General features: G+C 51.1%; 1 protein-coding gene across 7 annotated transcripts in view; it reads left to right on the top strand.

The window, feature by feature from the left end:
• Nucleotides 1-23,237, top strand: part of CRACD (capping protein inhibiting regulator of actin dynamics) — a 205,315-nt gene that overhangs the window by 171,935 nt on the left and 10,143 nt on the right. For 5 of the 7 annotated variants that reach the window (XM_081162801.1, XM_081162800.1, XM_081162799.1 and 2 more), the window contains 5 exons: nucleotides 5,402-5,537; nucleotides 12,658-12,822; nucleotides 15,176-15,244; nucleotides 17,368-17,559; nucleotides 18,620-21,608. In XM_081162801.1, the coding sequence (XP_081018927.1) occupies nucleotides 5,402-5,537; nucleotides 12,658-12,822; nucleotides 15,176-15,244; nucleotides 17,368-17,559; nucleotides 18,620-21,608 (3,551 nt within the window). The remainder of the gene's footprint in view (nucleotides 1-5,401; nucleotides 5,538-12,657; nucleotides 12,823-15,175; nucleotides 15,245-17,367; nucleotides 17,560-18,619; nucleotides 21,609-23,237) is intronic. The other 2 variants (XM_081162804.1, XM_081162805.1) reach the window with 1 other exon arrangement.

The raw sequence follows: 23,237 nt of genomic DNA on the forward strand, positions 1-23,237 counted from the left end.
CATATGAGCAGAGTAGGGTAGCCCACCCAGGCCTCAGCTGAGTTTCCTGAGATCATTCACAACTTTTAGGCCCTTCAGAACAACCCCGTGTTTTGGTCTATGTGCTGCCAAAGTGTGCCCATGAGTACTATATTATTGATTCTTAAGTGGCTTCTTAGAGTGTCTAGGTAGAATTATGACAGTCAGTCCAGCCGTCTCTGGAGAAGTGAAAGAGGGAGTTGGCGTCGGGGAGAAAACAGCAGCGTCTCTTTTCTCCTGTCCTTCCAGAGCCAGAATGACTCAGGTGCTGCAAGGGCTTGAGTGTAATAAGCTGTAAGAGTCCCTAAGCCACTCCGAGTTGATGTTGGTGCTAATACAACTCACCTCCTCTTAGAATTAGAAGCCTCTGGTCTGCAGCTGCCAGCCCCGCTTCATGGTGTTTAAATCTCCTGTGGTGGGAGGGGGGGTGGAACCCGGGGCCACTGCTCTGAGAATCAGACGCCAAGATCAGCTTCCCAAGCATTGCACTTCAGAATTTCCCAGGATTCAGCAAACGTGAAGGAATCCCCTTCCTCTCCTTTCTCTCTCCTCCTCACTTTCCTCCCCCCTCGCCCCCCTTTTCTTCTCTTTCCCTGCAGTCTCTGTCAATCTTTATAGACAGTGACTGTTCAATTTGGGTAGAAGATACGGAAGTGACGTCAGATCTTTGGTGGGAAACGAGGGCTTAAGGAGCACCTGCTTACTCTTTCAGCCATGTCCACACATAGTTACAGGTCATAATGCTACATTCATACACTTTTTAAAATCTTGATTAATATGCCAATGTCCACAGCAGCACTATTCACAATAGCCCAAAGGTAGAAGCAACTCAGATGTCCATCAACAGATGAATGCACAAACGAAATGTGCTATTACTATATTCAGTGGAATCACTCAGCCTTAAAAAGGAATGAAATTCTGACATGTGCTCCAACATGGATGGACCTTGAGGATATTATGCTAAGTGAGATAAGCTGGACACAAAAGCACACGTATTATATGACTCCACTTATATGAGGTCATTGGAATAGTCCGATTCATAGAGACAGAAAGGAGAGGAATGGTTGTCGGGCTGGGGGAAAGGAGAATGAGGAGTTATTGTGGAACAACTGTGGAGTTTCAGTTTGGGATGATCGATGATGGTGATGGTTGTATGACAATATGAATGTCCTAAACTGTATACTTAAAAATAATTAAAATGGTAAATTTTATGTTGTGGATATTTTACCACAATAAAAATATCTCATTCAATATCATGTAAATATGGGAAAAAAAAAGTTCATGGATGCTGGCATCCTATTTGGTGTTGACAGATTCAGTGCTTAAGCAGTAAGATTGGTTCACCTTCTTTTGTATAAGATTTGCAGTTGTGAGTGAACTGGGACTCTCTTAACGTTACTGCCTTGTCATGGTCTAGCAGCTGTTGTTCACAGAGCATCTTTGTTCCCAAAGAAACCCAAACACCTACGAACACTGTGTTCAAATGGAAGACTGTCAGCTGTAAGTGAGGAGCCTGAGTTCTGGTTTCTGTTCTGTCTTGATCAAGTCTCTCTCTTCACCTACCTGGATCCCATCTTAGTTCATAAGAATTCAAGTCATGGGCTCTGTGATCACAGAGAGCCCACAGACTGGCAGTGACTGCCGGCTGTGTCCGGACTGCCATCTGTCATAGCTGGTGCTGCTCTGGACTAGCAGCTCCCCCTCCTGCATCAGTTTCCTTGTAGAGACCGACTAGAGATGTGGAGAGCGGCAGCCGGGGCCCCAAGCCCAGTGGTAGAGGAGTGTGGGCAGGAAGAATCGAATGCAGACTTGAAATGGGTCCAGGAGCTTAGGATCTGCAAACCTACATTGTTTTTGAAGGATTTTTTAATGTGAAAGGACAAATGATATTACCTATTAAGGTCTTCTGCACTACACTGTTTACCTAACCTCAATCTGACCTCATTTATAAAATAGTATAGCATAAAGCCCGAGGGATGATAGTAACAAAAAAATAGGAGCCCTGGCCGGGTGGCTCAGTTGGTTGGAGTGTCGTCTCGTACACCAAAAGGTTGCAGGTTCAGTTCCTGGTCAGGGCACATACCTAGGTTGTGGGTTCGATCCCTGGTCAGGGCGCATAAGGGAGGCAACTAATCGATATTTCTCTCTCACATCTATGCCTCTCTCTCCCCCCCCCATTCCCCTCTCTCTAAAATCACTAAAACTTTTTTTTTTTTTTTAAATAGGAAATATGGGAATTTTGTGAGAAGCACTGATGAGTTTGGTTTTATTTGTGTTGAGTTTGCAGAGACAGTGGGATAGTCAAGTAGTAGGGTCCAGTGTATAGCTGGAGATGTAGGCACATGGCTAGAAGAAGAGAGTATAATTTAGGAGTCCAATAGACAGTTATTAAAAGTGACTATTAAAGCCAGAAAAGTAGCCTCAGGCCTTTGGAAAGACAACCACAGGAGTCCGTGAAGAGTTGAGGGAAAACACCAAAAGCTGGTCTCTTTGGGCTGATTAGAAGCTTCTGATGAGATGATTGGAATCCGAACCTCTCTGCTAATAACAATAATATCAATGATGACAACAAAGCCAGGACAGAAATGTACAAACAAGAGTTACAACATCTTAGCCGTGCTCCCTTCTGTCCATGGGGCCCCAGGAGCTTGTGCTGCTTGGACCTCAAAATCCAAAGGGACCATTTTTCTGGCCTCTCTATGTCATGTCTGTGATTCTTGTCCACATTTATGAAAACCATTCCTCAGAGACCAGTGTTGTTCTAAATTTCCCAAGTGGGCCTCTCTCGCTCTTCTTCTAGAGTTTGCTTTTACCACATATGCTTGCATTTGACCTCAGATCTTGGTTAAATTAAAATGACTGTTAAAGGACTGTATCAACAACCTACCAGTTAGAATTTTAAAATCTGGGGGATTTTAGAGGTCTTTGTACATCTCTTTTCATGATCAAGGGGCTGCTCTGTATTCTCAGCATCACAGGAGAAGGTTCCCACACAGCAAGCTCCGTTTCTTCCATTGGAGCACATGGAGTCTGTGGGCAGGATGCAGCATTGAGGCTCAGAGGCCCCTCGCTGCTTGGCTCACTCATAAAGAAAGGGGGAGGGTGGGCCTGCTTTGTAATCAATTGTGAAAGATTTTTAAATGTCAAGAATAAAGAAGCCCAGGTGAACTGTGTTGAGGTACAGTTTGTGATCAGTTACCCCTTCGCCTCCTAGTCGTGTAATTCGTAGTTCCCAGCTGGTTCAGGACAGTGACTCCACTGCCCTCTTTGTTCATGAGGACATAGCTTCACCCTGGCATCTCCACACATGGACTCTTCGGTTTCAATTCCAGCCCTGCCTCAAACTCTGCAACTTTGGGCAATGTTTCTACCCACTCTTTGCCTCAGCTTCCCCTTTAGAGGACAGGAAATAAACTATGTTGTAGGGTTGTTTGGAGCCAGAACTGGGTAACCATGAACACCAAAAATTTTAAATTAACCAAATTGACAAGGATCTAATGCTGAGTGGCATTATGTAAACAGAATTATTTAGAAGAGATTGTTCATTCTTGTAACTAATAAACCAATAGCCACTCTCCTCCACTGTTTCTTCTCAGAGCTTTAAATTAGGACAAAAACCAAATATAAGGAGAAAAAGGCACAAATATTTTTGGTCACTTTGCAAAGAGCAATGGCCATATCAACAAGTGTGCTCTGATGTGTGGAAACTTAATAAATATCAAAAAATGATTTAATTACTTCCACTGATGGCTGTGATAAAGTAGCTTGGAGCAAATCAATGCTCCCACCAAGAACAACTGGAAATATGGATAGAATACTAAAGACATCTGTTTGAAGGCACCAGATTGCTGCTGAGGCACCAGACTTGAGCAATGATATATTTCATTTTCCTCCATGTTCATAGTCACATCCTAAAATAATGCCTCGTATCTCATGAAGCGGGTTGCTGCTCGGTGGCACCTTGTGTTCATTAGCCAAAGACTTACCCATTATTCTAGCTACTTAGCATCTTGAGCCCTTCCATAGTCCATCCCACTGGCATTTCCGTCCTGTCTTCCTCTCCCACTGACCCACCCGTACCCCTGTCACTCACGGGGGTGAATGCTCTAAGATCTTCCACCAGTTTAAGGCACTTCTGCTTGCTAGCATGGGATTGTTCTCACTAGATCTGAATTCAGTCTCTCACTCTCCTTCTGTCTAGATGACTTTAGAGTTTCATCTGCAACAAGATGTTGGTGATGAGATGATGAAAGTAAAGCTCAGCACAGTGTTTTCATCAAAGTAAGGGATGGTCGTTGTTATTGTTGCTGTTATTATTACTGCCTAAGATTACATAGCCAGGAGGCCCAATCCAGGTCTTTTGTTTCTTAACCTCACATGCTTTTTCACCATGCTGCCTGTAATTTGGCAAACTAGATTTGGTACTCAGTCTGCCCAACTAGGTCTGCACTCGGTTCGGACCCTGCCCACTGCATTTGGCACTCGGTCACTGATAAAACCTCCAGGTGGGCTCCTTTCTAGGGAGGAGACAGGGGAAGTGGCACTCTGTCACCCTGGGGGTGACCCGAGTGCCTGGCGTCATGGAAGGGTGCCTGCCTTGCCTCGAGGAGGGTGTGCGATTCTACGTGCAGCCTGGATGTGGATTCCTTCCCAGAAATAAGTTTGTTTCCAAGATCAAGTAGGAGCAGTTGCCTTCCGCTGCTTCCCCTTCCTGCAGTTCGCCCTGCCTGTACCTCCGTGTCAGCTAGAAGCCCGGACTTCTCGAAGTCCAAGCCTTCCGCTGAAGTGTTTATTGTGGGCTGCCTTCCGCCTGTAAGCGGATCAGTGTGCATGAGCCCATCAGAATTGCCTTAACCCACATTCCTCTCCCCTTTCTCTGAATTCCTAGGCAGTCGAGAGAGAGAGATTCTTTATTCCTATGCTCCCTATCAGCAATTCTAGTCCGCATTTTGGATGGATAGAGTGTTCTTCCAATTTGATTGTAATCTGAAAGAAAGAAACTCTTGCCTCTTCTAGGTCTGAATGTTACTTAAAAAGTGCTGGTTGACAAGACCTGCTGGGGTAGAATCAAGAGCGACAGCTCACCAGGGGAAAAGCCCCTCCAGTTAAGGTTTCTGCAGTGCCTCTGTGGGGTCCTCTGCAAGTAAAGAGCTGCCTGAGTTCCCCGTGAGCAGCCCGGGGACGCTGTTGTGTTGGAGGCGTCTCCCTTATTCCTGTGGGACCTTCCGTCTACCCAGCTACTTGGCTGACCCACAGCAGAAAGGACACTGCACTGGGCGAGACGGGATGAGGGTGGAGTCCCCAAATCAGGAGGGACAGGGAACTAATTGCCAGAAGAAATTTTATCATCCTAATAAAATGAAGCACATGATTTGCATTCCAGGTCCTTCAACTATTCTATGGGAAGCCGGGCGTTTTCCCATGACAGTATTTTTATCCCTGATGGGGGAGCAGAAAGTGAGCAGACAGTTCAAGCAATGTCACAGGACAACATCCTGGGCAAAGTCAAAACTCTTCAGGTAAGACAGCTTGAGATTGAAGGTTAGAGCCACAGGAGGGGGCCTGACTATGGAGGGAATTGGGGAAAGTTCCCAGCTTAGCCCTGAGTGATGGACTGGGAGGTCCAGGGGCAGCTCCTGGTGAGAATTTTCACTGTTTTGAACCTGAGTCAGTTCTCTAAGCCTTCTGTCCCTCTGTGAGAGGTACATTGTCACCTTTGTGCCCACCCTCACAGCACCCCCTCTCCTATTCTCTCACACTGTTCTCTCATTTTGGGGTGGACATCATGAGGACAAGCACCCCAGAGAAGCTGCATGACTCGGATGAGAGGAAAGAGTTGTTAACTGTTGAGTGTTGGCCATAACCCCCACATTCGGGGTTGGCTCTCAGCTAAGGGTTTGCACAGCAGGTGTTCACTCTCCAGGTCCCCAGCTTGGACAGTGAACGTGGGACTCTTGTTCTGTTGTATTTATGATTCTGGCTCCCTGAGCCACCTTGTCTCGGAGGAGCACCATGACGCTCTTAAACCTCCCACCGTCCAGCTGCAGAGCTGGGCAGCTTTCTTGCATGAAATTCACTCAGGTGGTAACTCCTTAATAAGGAAAATACAGCTGACCCTTCAAAGGTACGGGTGTGAACTGCATGGGTCTACTTATATGCAGATTTTTTTTTCAGTAAATACTGGAAATGTACTTTCTCTTCCTTATGATCTTCTCAATAATTTTTTTCTCTCTAGCTTACACTATTATAAGAATATGGTATATACTACATGTAACATAAAAAATGTGTGTTAATAAGTAGTTTATATTATTGATAAGGCTTCTGGTCAACAGTAGGCTATTAATAGTTACTGTACAGATGTTCAGTTGCATGGGGGTTGATGCCCCTAACCCCTGCGTTGCTCAAGGGTCAACTGTACAATAAAATAGTCCTTCACTAAGTGTGATCCAGATAATGGGGATTCCAGGAAGAGCAAGGGAGTGAAGACACCTGGGATCTGACCATGCAGGTTTGCCCGACTGCTTGGAAGAATCCATTCACCCGACAGAGGTGCCTAAGCAGGCGCTGCTCTGAGACAGGAGTGCCTGGAGGCGATCCAGATTATGAGCAGGGGACTCTGGGTTGCTGGTTTCCATCTGTCTGTAAGTCGACCACAGTGAGTGAGTGAGCGAGCAAAACAAAGGAACGGCCGGCTTGAGAAGCTGCTGACAGGATGCAGCATTGTACTCAAAATGTTCTGTTTCCTTGAAATGTTGTTGTTTCTCCTGAACATTAGCTACACGTTCTGGGATCAGCATTGGGCCACATATTCCCCACACACTCTCAGCTGAATACAGCATATGGCAAGCAGGGCAATAACCCCACCCTGGCACCACGCCCAGACTTGCCCAGGTCTTTATACCTACTGCCATCACTGCCCAAGGCCATAGTCCCTCTCCAGAGCTAACCCGGGCTGGGCACTTCCTTCAAGTTCCACTGGTTCCTAACCAGCTGCAGTCCTGGCTCTTGTGGCTGGCTGTGCTGTTACACATTTTATAGACTCGGAATAAAAAGCCAGCTGTCACTTCTCACAGGCTGAAGAGGGAAGGGTGGTGATGGCCAAAGAAAACCTTGACCCTCACCCACCCCACCCGTCCTTTTTACCTTTCTTATTGAAGTCTTTTGGTTCCTGGAATATTATTCCTTAGAAGTTCTGAACCCCTGGCTCATGATACCTGCTTTCTAAGAGGAGTGATTTACAGATTTCCTCCATGAAACAGCTGTATTTTATGAGGGCTTTCTAGGAGTTGTTTAAAAATTAGGTAGTAGTTCATTTATTGCCTTAAGTGACACCTACACTGTAACATCATGGCACATGCCATGCCAAGAAGGGGACTTGGAGTTGTAAATGGTATGTAATTCACAGTGTTGAAAACATAGGAACTCAGTAAAATATGTGACTGCCTGTTATTCCTATTAGTACGGCACAATTTTAAAGAATCTAAACTCATAATTAATAAAATGTAGAACACTCAACTTCCCGGAAGCTACAGTTCTGTTAACACAGAGGAGAAATGCAAGTAAAGCAGAATATCTAATCTGAGTGTTCTCTTTTGACAGTATCTGCTCATACGAGGTTTTCCTAAGTTTGCTTCTACTATATGGATTCACGGGCTTCCTTACAGCTCTATTGTTATATTTCTAAAAAATAAAAGGCTTTGCTCTTCAAGGAGGGAAATGGGGACCATTATCATAGAAAATGTAATTTTTGGAGTGACATAAGATATGACTGTATCACCCCCAAAAGACTGTGCTTTATTTTTCAGTCGACTAAGCAGTATGTTCCTGGTAAGTTGTAGAAACAGTAGTTAACTATATTAAGTTGCATGAAAGCTTTGCATTTTTTCATGACAACATTATGCTGGTATTGGTGCTTAGTAAGCAGCACAAGAGACCGCCTGTCGTAGACTTCAGCATGGAATGAGGGTGTTTAGTTATGTCAGAGGCATGTATGTTTTTTTATGTCTGAAATTGTCTTTGTGTATCTCTGTATATTTATTTTAAAAAGAGAGAGAGAAGTAACGGACAAAACCTATTTGACAGTAAATGTCCTGGCAAGCTAATTAGCCTCCATTATTAAGACATTCTTTTGAAATGAGATTTTACTGGAATGCCATTTGATACAAAACAAAACCAAAAAAACACATTTTTCTCTCGCTTAAGAAACTTCCCAGCCCTGGGAAACCCACAGAGCTGTGCCTGTAATGACTGCATTTGGAAAGGTTGTCCTCTAGTGGCCACACGTGGTCCTCTCCACTAAAACTTGTACGTTGCATCCGCCACGGTTAGTATCTCTCTGCTGAGTACGGAATGGCTGAATACATCATAAATCAGCCTACACTTTTCTGAGTAAAGTAAATCTACCACTTGCAAAACTTTCTGTGGCAAATGATTGAGTCAGTGTTCGCCTAGCGTAGCACAGAGTAGTAGCTTTGTAAGCTCTGCACTTCGCTGCATTTGCCCTGCGATGAGCTTGACGTTTCCTGCCGCTGCCCAGAGCGCAGATCGGGGAGGTACCTGTTTATTTTAGATCAGACCAACTAATGATAAAACTCAGGAGCACTGCGGCCCCAGCCTGCAGGTAGTTTGTAGAATTATACCACAGCTTTGCCAGAAAATGCTTAGTCCATTAGTCCACAGACTGTTTAGCTCAGGAGGGAAGCCCTCCATCCTTAGTAGCTACTGTCTCCTGCTGAGCTGGATTGCACTTAAAAATGCCAAAGTGTCATACGCTTGAGGATTTCGACACCTCATGCAGCTGTCGAGGACACAAAGAATAAAATACCTGCTCTTAACCACTTCTTCATAGAGCAGGCATCTTTAAATCCATATGCTTTTTCTTTTGTGGTTTTTTTAGAGCTCGTTTGAACTGTGGGGGTATCTGTAGTTCTCTCAAGAAGACAGCAGCTTCATTTTTCCTCTGCTTTGTTCTTACAGACATGGTCTAGAGAATGAGAAACCTGGGGGGCTCTAGACACTGGCAGCGTGAGAGAGCAGAATATGACATGCTTGGAATTTCCACACCATAAGAAAAGCCTCATAAATATGGATGTGCATTCCCATAACATCATCCTCCAGCATTCCATATTATAACAAAATGGCCCAGTTTGAATGAATAAAATATAGTCCCTTTTAGCTCGCATTCCAGTCTCAACAGTAATGCCATTCATAGCCACAAGCGACATGGACTCACAGTGTAGGCACAACTTTACACTGTCCCCTCTGGTTATAATCGCAGTGTGTGTAAGGATCCATGGGGTTTTGGGGGGTGTTTTTTTTTTAAGTGGAGGGAGTGGTAGTAGTTTCTCTCTCTGAAAACTCAAGGGCAGGCTCACCTCAGCAGTCTGTTTTTCAGTGATTGCTTGTATCAGTTTCTCTATAACAGTGCCTGAAAAATGGGCAGAAATAAAGTCACCAGGAAGCCACATTTATCCCTCTATTCAGTTCACACCATACCTGAGATTGCCAAATAGGTTTTAGCAATAGCATTTTAATTGTCAATAAATCATGGAATGTGGTGACAGCCCAGCCTTCCAGTCAGCTGAAGGGAGCATTTGGAGCAGGACCCGCAGAGAAGGGGAAATGTGCAGGTGCAAGAGCTTGACCTCGAGAGCCTGAGGCTCTCCATGGTGAGCCTCGGTCACCATGGCTTTGGACCCTAAGTCTCATTTCTGACAGCTGCAGGATGTGTCTGTGAAGACAGTCCTTAGTCTGGACAGAGAAATGTGCAGCCCTGTCTCTAAACAGTGGCCATCCTTTCTTTGATGACCTGAGTCCTCCCTTCCTCCAGCCCCACTTCCTCCTCCTAGGTCCCCTAGCCACCAGCCTGAACTTACTTTCTCTGGAGGGCATTTAAGTCAGCTGCTTTGCAGAGATGCACAGTGTCATCCACAAAGGCGCCAGACAGCACATGTTTCTTTAGACAGAATGAGCACGTCTGTGACATCGATCGGCCCTTTGATATCCAGGCCCATCGCCCCAGCAGCCTCGGCTCCGGCAGGTGGACAGCTCCTCCTGGGCCCTCGCTGCTCCAGCTCCATGCATTTCCTCTGGCCCCGCACCCTCCTCTCTGTCCCCTCTTCTGTAACCTTCTACTTCATTTCTTCACACTGCTCTTCCCATTCCCCAGCTTTGTGCCATGGGCCTTATTTCTCCCGTTCTCACTCGGTTGTGTTTGGTTTTTCATTTTCCCTTCCCTCTTCCATTGGTAGCCGTGACAGCCATCCCATCTTTGGGAGGCTGTGCTTACATTGTGCCACATTCTTTTTTGTCCCCTAAGTATCAGGGTGGACTGACACCAGTGTTCTAAACAGGACCCTAATGAAGTAAAATACAAGCACATTCCTTCTTTTTTGTGATGGTGGCAAAAATCCTAACTAAATGGCATTACGGTGTTAGGCGGGGTTCTCCTTGGAAGTTCATTGCAAAATTATTCCTTCCACCTTAAGTAGAAGGAATCCTCTCAGTTAATCATTCGGGAGCCTTAGAGGGCAGAGCCTGACGACTGGAGGTCTCCGTCTCAGGGGATTTAGAACAGTTTTCAGCTCTTGACCAACACGCCTAGAGAAGGGATGACTGGTATACCAAAGGCTGGGCTGGGAGTCCTGGACCCAGGAACCATTCCCACCCCTTCTGCCCAGGTTCCACCCCTTTCCCACTGGGCAGCAGAGTGAGACAGGCCTCACTCTGAGTGAGACTTTGTCACTGTGTCCTCTTGTCTAACTCCGTCGGCTGTTCTAACTGTGCCTGCTTATTGATCTGCTTAGAGTAGATACTAACTGCCGCTTCCTGCTAAACTTGTTTTTAGAAGATACCCTCTTTCAGCCGCCTCCCGGAAACCCTTTAAGGCTGTGTGAGCTGCACTTCACTGGCTGGCCTCGGGCTTTGATATGTGCACCTTTCCTGGGGGGGGGAGGGGGGGGAGCCAGGCTCAGGCTGAAACACCAGCAGGTCAAATACAAGCCCTTGTCTTCCTGTGCTCCTCACTTGGCATGCTGGGGTGCCGGGGTGCAGGGAGGGAAGTCTTAGGCTCATCTCTTTCATGTTTCTGAAATCTCACCATTTATCCTGCAAGGCTGAGGGGGAGCTGGGCGCAGGTGGGTGGGATTTGGTACCCTGAGTTCAGAGGGAGAAAGGGCATTCTTGGCCAGGAAACTTCAGTAAGGTGTAAAAATGCTACATCATGTTTTTATTCCTACCCCTATAAGAAGGAAGTGCGATGTCAGATTTATAAGAAAGAACCAGTGGAGTGCGATGAAAATAACACTGAATATGATTTTTAGAAGACCTGGATTCTAATTCCTTTGGGGCCACTCATTCTATCCATAAACTTGGGCCAGTCACCTCTCCCTACTGGACCTCTGACTTTTTTGCAGAGTGAGGGGTTGGACTGTATGATTGCTAAGGTTCTTTGCAGATCTGCGGGATTAAATATTAACCCGATTAAAGATAATATCAGATAATGTACTCTTTTTTTTTTTTATGAGGCATAAAGGGACTATGAAACCCAAGAACTTAGATCTAGAGCAGCAGTTCTCAGCCGGAGGCGATTTTACCCCCTAGGGGACACTGGGCAGTATCTGGAGACAATTTTAGTTGTCTCAACTGGGGGAAGAGGGATTGCTGCTGTCGTCTAGTGTCCAGAGGCCATCGGTGCTGCTAAACATCCCGTCATGCACAGGGCAGCTCCCCACAACAAAGAACTGTCTGGCCCAGAAGGTCGTAGTGCCGAGGTAGAAACCCTGCTCTAGGACGAGGCAGTAAGTAGTCTGTACCCTCGATTCCGTGGTCTCACAGACTGCCTTTTCTCTGATTCCAAATACTACTTTTCTTCCTAATTTATACCCCGTTTTTCCACCCTTTCTCCCTACCTTGTTAGCCACCACCCACTGCTAAGCAGTCCCTCCTCGGTGCTTTTCTCCTGCCTACTTCTCTGTCCCTTCCCCACAGGGTGTCTTCTGACCCCTGGTTCATGGTGGGCAGCTACAGCAGGGCAAAGCGGAGGTCCTGGTGGCAGGACAGGAGTCTGCCCCTCCCATGGTTTCAGCATTGACCGTAGAAAGACATGCTGGCCCTGGGGCCTTCCTCACCTTGGCAGTGGTACCCACTGTGACCAGAACATGATGTTCAAGCTGGTGAGGGAGGTAGCTGGAGTGGAATTATTCCAAGGGAACGTGTCCAAAGGGGGCTGGTGGTTTCCCTTGTTGCAGCAATCACTAGTGTCTGGATTTCTCCCAGGGGTTCCTGCATTTCATGTAACCATTTTCCATACAATTTTTATACTTTTAAAACACTTTTTATATAAGTTAATTTATCCCAAGTTTTGGCTGAGAAATTGGGCTTTCTACCCCCTGGAAAATTGGGATCTCCATGAAAGAGGTGGCTGGGTGCAAAAGCTCATGGCTCGAAGGTGGGAAAGAAAAGGAGCGGAGGCTGGAAATGCATTCAGTTGTCGCAGGACTGCATCGTGTCGCTGGCATGGTGTTGGAGGGCGGCGTGCGCAGAACGTGCCTCAGCGCCTGCGAGACACGCGGGGAGCCTGGTGTGGTTGCTGTGAACTGCTTCGCCGCTTCAGCATGTCTTTCTTCTGTTTCTCTCCAGCGGCAGTTGGGCAAGAACATCAAGTTTGGGCAGCCGCCACCCGGTGCCACTCCCATGAAGAAGGCAGACAGTGGAGAGGCTAGCTTAGAAGAGGAACCGTGCCTGACCAGTCCCATGGAAATTGTGACTCAGCAGGACATCATCCTCTCGGACGCTGAGAACAAAGTGAGGCTCCTCCAGGCAATGACATGATTCCTAATAGCCCGGGAGGCTGCTGGGCAGCAGACAGGGGCAGCCAATGACCCTGGGGTCCGCAGCGCAGGGGGGAAGGAGGGGGGATCTTTGCTGATGAGTAGCCAGGGTGGGAGAGGACTTTGTGGGCAGGAGCCTTGACCTACAGTGGGACCACCGTGGAGGAGGGGGAGGAAGAGGAGACGTGACTTTTCCACGGCTCTTCCCAGTGTCTTCCACATACTCTGAGAGTCAGGTTGACCCACTTCTTCCTGGAAGCCTTACCTGGCCTCACCCAAAGCCGCACTGTCTCCTCCCTCCCTTCAAGGTGCGTCCTTAGCACTTACTACATATCTGGAGCCCACCTGTATCTATGTCCACCTAACTGTTTTCTCTCCATTGCTGAGCTTTGAGTTCCTTGAGTACAAAGCTAGATCTTGTACATCTTTATCTCCCCAGGACTTTGCTAGTGATTACTTAGTAGCACAGAGTAATTATTTGTTGATCTGGACTAATTTAAAGGGAAATAAGAAGAGAAAGAAGTAGTTCAACAAGATGGAATGTATCAAACAGACCAGGGTGACATTGACCTAGTGTGGAAAGAGAGTCACATTGGTCCAGCTCTGTCCTCTCTAGATTTGGTCTCTTGATACCGAAAAAAAGCACTGTAAGCATATCTGGAAATGAGAGTCTGGAAATGAGTAGCAGAAGGGACACCCTTGGGCTTCTTATGAAAAGAGGAGCTAGAGTAAGGAGTTCTCTGGGTAAGCCACTGAGTCTGCCTCTGTGCTCTGCCTACCAAGGTGGCCAAAATTGCGTTGAGTGTTATTAAAATGGGCATCCCCCCCACCGCAAAGCAGCCATGATTGTTATCAGCTAATATGTCCTGAGGATAGGAAGAAAGATGAGCAATTTGCAGAGCAAAGGAAAGGAGGAAAGAAAAGGACTGTCCCCACCCATTGCCCATCTCTGCCTGGGCCTGCCCTGATGGCTCCTGGCACTCACACCTGTAGGCAGTGGGTGATGCGGGGATGGGCCCATTCCTCCCCCATGGCCAGAAACACTCCCGCAGCCTCTCCAGTGCATCAGCAGGGGCCCTTAGCCTTGAGGCAGGGATTTCCCAAAGACTAGTATCCACTGTTACTGACAACCTGACAGAGGCAAGGTGCTAAGGCCTGGGGGAAGAGGGTCACTTGTCTGTGGGTATCACAGAGATGAACAAGACTAGACAGGGGCTGCCCCAGGTAGTTTATATTGTAATGTGGAGAGTCAGATGACATACAAGTCAACAAATAGATAAATATAATAAGTTCAGAAAATTTAAGAAAAATGGGAATAAAACAGGGTGATGGAAAAGTGAGTGACTTGTTGGGGAGAGGTGGAAAGATGAGGTCAGAGCTGCCCGGCGCAGACCCGGGGGCGGGGCGTGTTCTAGGCAGAGGGAGGAGCGGGGCCTGTGCCCAGAGAAGGGCCTGAGCTTTCCTGAAGGAGGAGCAGGGCCGCCCATGGACTCTGGTGGAGGGGCTGCGGGAAGGGAGAGTGTGGTGGAGGGGCCGCATCGTGCAGCCCGTGGGGATGGGTGAATTCCACTCTGACATAGGAAGCCTCCGAGTACTTTGAAGCAGCGAAGGGACACGGTCTGATTTGTGTTTTCTAAAGATGCTTCTAAGTGTGGCGCAGAAAGCAGACTGAGGTAGGGCAGGCTGACCTTACCACTCTGGAAGGGACAGCAGACCCTTTTGTAAATAATGGCGATACAAGATAGAAGGGGTAGCGGGCCATCTGAAAGGTGCAGGCGACAGCATTCCCAGGGCAGGCTGACGCGACCGGGGTGGGAATCTTTGCCGTTTTCTTCTCCTTCCTTCTTTCCTGAGCTGTTTCGCCGCCTCTGGTCATCGCCTTCTCGGCTCAGGCCTCTGCGTGTGGCGCTGGTAGGGCCTTCCTTCCTTCTCATAGAGAAGAGGTCTGGCTCAGAGGTGGGAGGTTTGGCAGGTGAAGGGGTGGAAGGCAGCCAGCACAGCGAAAGCTGAGGTTGGAGCCCTGCCTCCCAGATGAGGTGGCTGTAGGGCAGCCCCCAGATCCTCTCAGCAGTGGGGAAACACACCCAGGACTGAGGTTGGAGACCGCCCAGCTGGGACCCGTGTTGGACTGGGCGGGGGGGGGGGGGGGGTGCACACTCCATGCCTCAGGAGACCTGTGGAGTCTGGACATTAGCAGTGTCCCCACCGTGACTCCTGTCGGCCCTTTGAAGCCAGCTGCTCCCTCGGAGGGGGCGCAGACGGTGTCTGGTTAGCTCCCAAAACTTCCTGTTGTGGCCTGTGACTGAGCGCTCTCTTCACCCTTCCAGTCTACGGACACGCCGAGCTCTCCGAGTCCTCCGAGCCGGCCTGGAGCCAGAAGTGAGATGGAAGAGAAGGTACTGTGACTTGAGCTTGCATGCTTAGCTTCTTTACTTTTCCCTTTACCCCCCCACAATATTCTGCCTCATTTTCCCACTCATCAGTGCCGCCTTCACCCATTACTTTAAATTTCTTCAAAATGCAACCAGTGATAGGTAGTGGAGCGTCTGTTTCCATGGCAGTGCCAATGCTGGAACTGAATCCTGCTCTGAAGAGGAGCCACCTGCCCTGCATGCCTGCGTTTGGAGCCCTAGACGTTGGTATTTTTAATAAGTGTATTATGTACTTCAGGACTCTGTTAAGTTGTTGAAAAAGACATTCCTGAAGGTACCCAAGTCTGTAAGGGAAAAAATATCCTTCTGTTTAGAGTAGAAATGCCCCAAAATGGACCCTATCTCTACTTCTATGTATTTTTGTTTTTTAACTGTTCTGTGTGCCGTTGAAACCTGGGCCTTCACCTGCAGGAGTCTGGGGAGCCCCGTGGAGCCTCTCGGGCACCTCTTCTGTAGAGGCCAGTCCACTCCCCTAAGGACTTGTCACCTGCGCAGGGTCCCAGGCACCCTCCCGGGCCTGGCAGACAGCAGCACAGTGAGAGAGCAAGTCCTCGGCTCTTCTGAAGGAGACGGCCCAAGACAGGGCCACGGCACAGGCAGAGAAGGGGCCCCACTGGGATAACTAGAAACAAAACTTGCACTGAACTCTCTGCCTCTGGTGCTATCCTGTGTTCAGTCTGTCACAGCTGGTTTGAAGTCCTTCCTCTCATGCATCTGTTAGGTGATAGGAATAAATGTTTAATCCGTCTCTTTTCAACAATAGTTCATGACTTGATACCATATTATTAAAATAACTATAAATGAATAAAAGCTAGGGGACCAAAGACAGGAATTATTTTTCCTTCTGTTTTTCTTGCCATAAATTATTATTTACTGAGCATCCCTTTTGCTCTTGGAGCTAGTTTGGTACTTCAGCTTTCATGCAAAATACGGAAGGTAATTGCAAAAGCAAAGCCCTCGGTGAAACCTCCCGCTGCACTTGGAGCTCAGCCACAGTCAGGTGAACCGTGGCCTCTGGGCCCTGTGCCTGAGCGCGGCTGGCTCAGGCGATGGGTAGGCGATAGGTGGGCTGTGGGCGCCCTCTGCCGCTCGTCGGTGGTGCGTGTGGTGTGGCCAGGAGCCCTTCCTTTGTTGCCTACTTGTAAATGCTCTATAGTTACAGGTGCGGCTTCTGACTTCTGATTCACTGTGGCCTCCGGGTTCAGGCTGAGCCACACCCTCTGACCTAAGTCTGTACAGTTCATCTGAGGTCGTGGTGCTTAAGTGATCACGTCTGTATCCAGACTGGAAGTTCATCCTTTGAAGAATTGCCCTGTCCCCAGCATGTGCCATGTTCCTGCTGCTTCCTTTAGCATCTCAGGGCCCTCAGTGCTCTGTGACCTAGGAGGGATAATGCTAAAACATTTTTCTGGGTTAGAAATTTCATGCCCTAGTTAGAGATGTTATACTATTGTTCCTTCACTCCTTCAACAAATATTTATTGAGCACTTGCCAAATGAGATTTGCTACTTGGACATAAAGGGGACTGATACCAAGATGAAAATGACAGCTTGCCTGCTAGGGTAGGAGAGGAGGTGTGTTCATATGGTGTTGGAAGAAATGGGAACGCTCTTAGAGTTACAGTTCTTTATCTAGAGATGAGCTTGTCCAGGGCTCAGCAAACCACTATTTATATTAGGCTTTGTGGCCAGAAGGTCCAACTACAGGACTCTGCATTCTGCTCAATGATGATGGTCGTGACTGTGTGCCAGCAAAACGTTACCAAAACAGGCTGCGGGCAGGATTCAGGTTTTGTCAACCCTTCATCTAATCTCCATATTATTCAGAGTAGGCAACTTAGGCCCTGAAAGGTTAACTAACCATTACAAGTTAATGCAATAGCATTAGCAGAACAAGTAGTAGTCAAAGTCCTGTCTTTTGATTCTGAAAGCATTGCTCATTTCAGTCCCAATGCACCCCCTCTGTTCCCCAGCATTCCCTGGGCCAGGCTAGGCAAGGTCCAGGCACCAAAAACTGCTTCCCTTCCCGGATTCCCTGCAGGTTGCTTTCTGATCCAGACTAATTGTATATCTTAATCTCCACCATAGGTAGCTCCAGCTAAACCGTCTCGGCCAAAAAGGCACTTCTCTTCCGCTGGCACCATTGAAAGTGTCAACCTAGATGCCATCCCCCTGGCCATTGCGCGCCTGGACAACAGTGCCGCCAAGCACAAACTGTCCGTTAAGCCAAAAAAAAACCAGAGGGTGTCAAAGAAGCACAGGCGACTTGGACTTGCCTGGGTACGTAGAGCCCATCCTGGCCGACCAGGCAGCTGCCCTGCTTGCTGGGACCTAATTCTGCCATGCAGGGTGGTGGGGCGGTAGGCCTGTAGGAGGACTGAGGTCTCTCCCGTCAGGGACCGAGTGTGCTGCAGTGCAGACGGTGAGCAGGCTCATGTACATCACCCTGTCTGACGTGTTGCCTTGCAGAGCGGCTGCCGGACCTCAGAGAGAATGGCTGCCTTTCAAGGGGCTCCAGAAACTTTGCATCTGCTTTGCAGCAGAAAGGTGGCCCGGCCTTCCTCTGCCGTGGCTTAGCCAAGGGTCCTTCAGTTTGATGAGGGTGGATTTACTTCTAAGGCACAAGCTTCAAGGGACATAGATAAAGTGTAAATCTAATTTCTTCCCTTCTCTTTCTAATCCTGAGTTGTTGGTTTTCCTCCGATTATTCATATTCAGAAAAAAGAATTTGAGAATGACAAATAAAGGGAGTAGGGAGTAAACATGAAGTCCTTCCCTTCACCCCCACAATTTATTCTTTGCCTGACAGCCTGAGTTTACCTATCTCTGTACTTAGAACTGCACCCCCCCCTTTTTTTTTTTTTACTCATTAAACACATTTTTATTGAGCACCCACTAGAGACACCAGATGCTGATCTAGGTGCTGGTGATACAGCAGAATACAAAACATAAAAATCCCTGCCCTTACAGAGCTCCTGGAGTTTACATTTTAGTGAAATCAACATAACCCATGGAGAAAATGACCAAGTTTTGAGCAAGAAAAGCCCTCTTCTGAGCAGTAACTAAAGGGATTGCCTACTGTTTAAGTTAGAAAGAAGCAATGAAGAGCCTAAAGAGTCGCCTAAAAAGTCAGGACCCATGTCCAGAAAAGCAAAGGGCTCCTTTTGCCACAGTCCTAGGGCACAAGATCAATGCACATAAGAGCATTTAAAAGTCTGTCCCCAAACCAGGAGAACTGCCCCTTCTTTTTAGGTTACAAGCGCCACCTATGTTGTGACTAGGTTGAGGAATGGTTACCTGTGCAAAAGGAGGCTAATTCTGTTTCCTTTGCCAATGTTAGGATCGACCCAGTGAACAAGGTGGCCTTCCAAGTCAGCTGTCCCTGGACCAGAACGGACACCCTGGAGAAGACAAGCCAACGTGGCATGAAGAGGAGCCAGAGCCCCTGGACTCCGAGGAAGAGAAGAGATGCCAAGAAGAATACTGGCGGGAGCTGGAGGCCAAGTGCAAACGGCAGAAGGCTGAAGCCGCGGAGAGGAGACGCCTGGAAGAGCAGAGGCTACAGGCCCTGGAGAGGAGGCTTTGGGAAGAGAACAGAAGGCAGGAGCTCCTGGAGGAGGGGGAGGAAGGAGAGCCAGGGCTGGAGGTAGGAGGGAGGCAGCTCACCGAGGAAAGGCGGAGGCTGGAAGAGCAGGGTGGCCATGGCCCGGAGTGGAGGGGGCGGGAGGAAGGCAGGCACCCGGAGCAGGAGGCTGAGCGGCCAGAAGAGCTGGAGGCGCGGAGCAGGCCGGAGGCGGAGACACAGCGGCAGGAAGGAGAGGAAGGGGGGCTGAGGGCACACAGGAGGCTGGAGGGGCTGGAGGAGCTGGAGGAGCGGAGGCTGGAGGAGCTGGAGGAGCGGAGGCTGCAGGAAGAGAGGGAGCGGAGGCTGCAGGAGGAGGAGAGGGAGCGGAGGCTGCAGGAGGAGGAGAGGGAGCGGAGGCTGCAGGAGGAGGCGAGGGAGCGGAGGCTGCAGGAGGAGGCGAGGGAGCGGAGGCTGCAGGAGGAGGAGAGGGAGCGGAGGCTGCAGGAGGAGGAGAGGGAGCGGAGGCTGCAGGAGGAGGAGAGGGAGCTGAGGCTGCAGGAAGAGAGGGAGCGGAGGCTGCAGGAGGAGGAGAGGGAGCGGAGGCTGCAGGAAGAGGAGAGGGAGCGGAGGCTGCAGGAAGAGAGGGAGCGGAGGCTGCAGGAGGAGGAGAGGGAGCGGAGGCTGCAGGAGGAGGAGAGGGAGCTGAGGCTGCAGGAAGAGAGGGAGCGGAGGCTGCAGGAGGAGGAGAGGGAGCGGAGGCTGCAGGAGCTCAGGCAGCGTGGAGAGGAGGCAGCGGCGGCAAAGAGAAGGGAAGAGCTGCCGAAAAGGCAGGAGAAAATGGGGGCGCAGGGGCGGCGGGAGGCGGGCCGGGAGCCTCGGGAAGCCCCAGGAGTGGGAGAGGAGAGTCGGCCGGCGCCGGGGGGCAGGAGCCCTCTTCCTCCTCAGGCTGACCTCGCAGAGGAAGCTGAACGGGAGCATCTGGCGCCTGAGGAGCAGGGAGAAGACGCCGAGCAGCCCAGTGCTGGCCAGAAGCAGAGCCCAGAGGCTGAGCCGTCGGCAGAGCCGCAGGGGAAGCGCGGGGATGCCCAGCGACAGGACGTTCGTGTGCGTGGGGAAAAGGGAGCAGAGGCCTGCACCCCCGGACCCCAGCAGCAAGGGGCGGCCTTGGCGCGGGAAGGCGGCCGCGAGGGGGAGGAGCTCCGGTGGCGGGAGGTGGAGGAGAGGCAGACCATGCCCCGGCCCTACACTTTCCAGGTGTCGTCCGGAGGGAAGCAGATTCTCTTCCCCAAAGTCAACCTGAGCCCGGTGACCCCGGCGAGAGATGCAGGGCCTGCCCCTGCTCCCCACGAGCCCAAAGCCCCCAGAGCCAGCCCTGCCCCGCACGCCCTGCCCGCCTCGCTGAGCATCCCGCACACGGCCATCCTGGTCACGGGAGCCCAGCTGTGCGGCCCCGCCGTCAACCTGAGCCAGATCAAGGACACGGCCTGCAAGTCCCTGCTGGGCTTGTCGGAGGAGAAGAAGCACGTGGACGGCCCCGCCCCGGAGAGCCCGCCCCGAGGCCCCGCCGACGCCCGGGCGGGCGGGAAGGCCAGGGCCGCCCAGGAGTCGCCCAGCAGCGCGGCTGCGCTGGCCGAGTGGGCTTCCATTCGGTCCCGGATCCTGAGGAGCGCGGAGGGCGACCCGCGCGGCTGGAGAGACCCGCCGCAGCCGGGCGACCCGCCGGCCCCCAGGGCGCGCTGCGACTCCCGCGGGACCCCCCGGAAGGCGGCGCCCGTGAGTGCGAAGTTCTGCATCATGCCCGCCTGGCAGAAGTTCTCGGACGGCAGCGCGGAGGCCTGCAGGCAGCTCTCGGACGCCGAGGGCCCTCGGAGGGGACCCGCGCAGGGAGCCGGCGACCCAGCAGCGCCCCCGCCCCCGGCTGCTGAGGGCGACGAGCCCCGGAAGGGCGCAGAGAGCCTGGAGGTGCACCAGGAGCCAGCGGACACCACCGAGGGGTGCAAATTTGCCAAAGACCTTCCATCTTTCCTTGTTCCGAGCCCCCCTCACCCTCCGCAGAAAGCGGCGGCCCAGGCCCAGGCCGAGCCCGCGACCGCGCCGGACAGCGAGGCCCTCGATGGCACGGGAAAGCCAGACCCCGTGACGCCGGGCGGGGAGGAGAGAGCCTCGCCTTTTGGAATAAAGCTGAGAAGGACCAACTACTCCTTGCGCTTCCACTGCGACCAGCAGGCAGAGCAGAAGAAGAAGAAGAGGCACAGCGGCGCCGCGGAGAGCGCCGGCGGGGGCCCGCGCGCACCGGGGGGCGCGGAGGCGGCCGCGGCTGTGGCCCCCAGGCAGGGCGCGTCCCCCCGGGAGGACGCTGCGTCCAGCCCTCCCAGCCCCTCGCCCGCAGCCCAGCCCGGACCCCCGGCGGTCAGCGGCCAGACCGCGGCGCCGGAGCACAAGGCAGCGAACAGAATGCCCGCGGTGCAGAAGCCGGCGCTGGCCCCCAAGCCCGCGGGCCAGACCCCGCCGTCCTCCCCACTCTGCAGACTGAGCAGGCCCCACCTGGTGGAGCTGCTGGCCCGGCGGCCGGGGAAGCCTGACCTGGAGCCCAGTGAGCCCTGCAAGGAGGGCCAGGGGGACCAGGGGGGCGGCGGGCCTCGGCCCCCCTCCCCACCGCGCCCCGAGGAGCGGGAGGCCCAGCGGGGAGAGGAGGAGGAGGCAGAGAGGAAGCCCGCGGCCCCACCGGAGAAGCCTTCCCCAGCGCCCGAGGCCGGGAGGAAAGGTAGGCGGCCGGATCGGGACAGTCAGCCTCGGCGTCACAGCTGAAGCCGGGACTGCCCGAGGCTGGGCGCAGCCAGGGGCGCCCCAGCACCTCCCTTAGTTAGAGGCCCCTCGCCCTTCCTGGAGGGAGGGAGCCCTAGCGAGACACTTCACTTTTGTGGAAAGAAACCCTTTGCGGCCCAGAGCTTTCCTGAAAAAAGTTTATTGAGCCGCATGTTAGCCAGAGAAAGGCCTGGGTCCTGGGCAGTGCGGCCGAACCCCCAGCAGGGGCTGGACGGAGCGGGCGGGCATGTCCTGGAGCAGATGGAGGGATGGGGCTTTTCATGAAGTGGGTTTGGGGAGGAAGGATGGGAATTGTTTCAAAAGACTAGACGAAGTGAAAAGGTGAAGCAGAGACGGTTCCAGGGTAGGTGCAGGGTCCCCAAGGAAGGAGTATTTGCTGCGTTTGGATTGGCCGTGGGCAGCAGGCGGGAAGTCGGTGGGCGTCTGGGCTGTGGGCCAGGCCCTTCTAGTAGCCACCCGCAAGCCGATTCAGAGTTTCAGCGTGCAGGCAGGGCTGGAGGCCGTCTTTCTTGCAGTCATTGACTGGTGAACCTCCCTTATATCTCTCCCCCCACTGTCATTTAATTTAGGACACTTCAAAATTTTCCTCATCACCTTTCCACTCTTCTTTACCAATTTGGAAATACGAACTGACTCTGCTTTGTATCCGCAGCTCACGCCCATTCATGATATTTATGTCACGCAAGAAATAAGTTAAAGGTGCCCACGGCAGGGAAATGTCCTAATTAATGAAGATGCCCATAGTCATTGGGAGGAGCAGTCATGGCAAAGGCTGGGATTGCCTAGACCAGCGACTGCTCTGTCTCTGGGCAGCTGCAATACCACAGCGGGTGGTTAGGGGCCTTCAGCAGCTTCACTGGCCTTGGGAGCCTCTGTGTGAATAATTGGCTGGGTCTCAGTTTTATGCACCATAACTCTGCAAATGCATCCCCGCCCCACCAGCTCGCCACTGGGAAGCCCTCCAGTAAAGAAATTGTAGAGCCACCCTCCCTCCTGGCTGCCCCTGTTTCTTTATACTGGGTGTTTGGAACCATTTCCGTGGCCACTTGGATTGGCTTGGGGGCCCCTGAGAACCTTTATCTAATACATTCTCATTTCTGTTTTGCAGAGTAGGCCAAGTGTGGGTCATAACCCAGGAGGTCACTCACATTTCTCAGAGGAATTCTCCCCTGAGGTGTTTTAGGGAGGGCTTGTTTTTATTTTTTCTGTTTAATTGTTTTAGGTTAAGGTGGTGATTCTTGCAGAGAAAAGAGCTGTGTTCCGAGGGGTCTTGGTTTGGTTGCTAGCCTCACTGAGACCCTGTCAACCGATTTAACCAAGCCTTGCCTGGTGTCCTGGACTGTTGATCAGCAGCTTCCACCCAGGCCCTTCCTCCCTAATGGTTTCTGTTTGTCCTGGCAGCGAGGAGCCACTTTCAGATTTTGGTTTTCCTTTTTTCCTCCGCGCTGGGCCCCAGGGAGATAGCCACAGTGAGTCCCTGTGAGGCCATTCAGAAAGGTCTCTTAGCCCGGCCGGGCGTGGCTCAGCGGTTGAGTGTAGACCTAGGATCCAGGCGATCGGGGTTCGA

Source organism: Miniopterus schreibersii (genome assembly GCF_964146895.1).
Source record: "Miniopterus schreibersii genome assembly, chromosome: 1".
In the NCBI taxonomy this organism is placed as follows: Eukaryota; Metazoa; Chordata; class Mammalia; order Chiroptera; family Miniopteridae; genus Miniopterus; species Miniopterus schreibersii.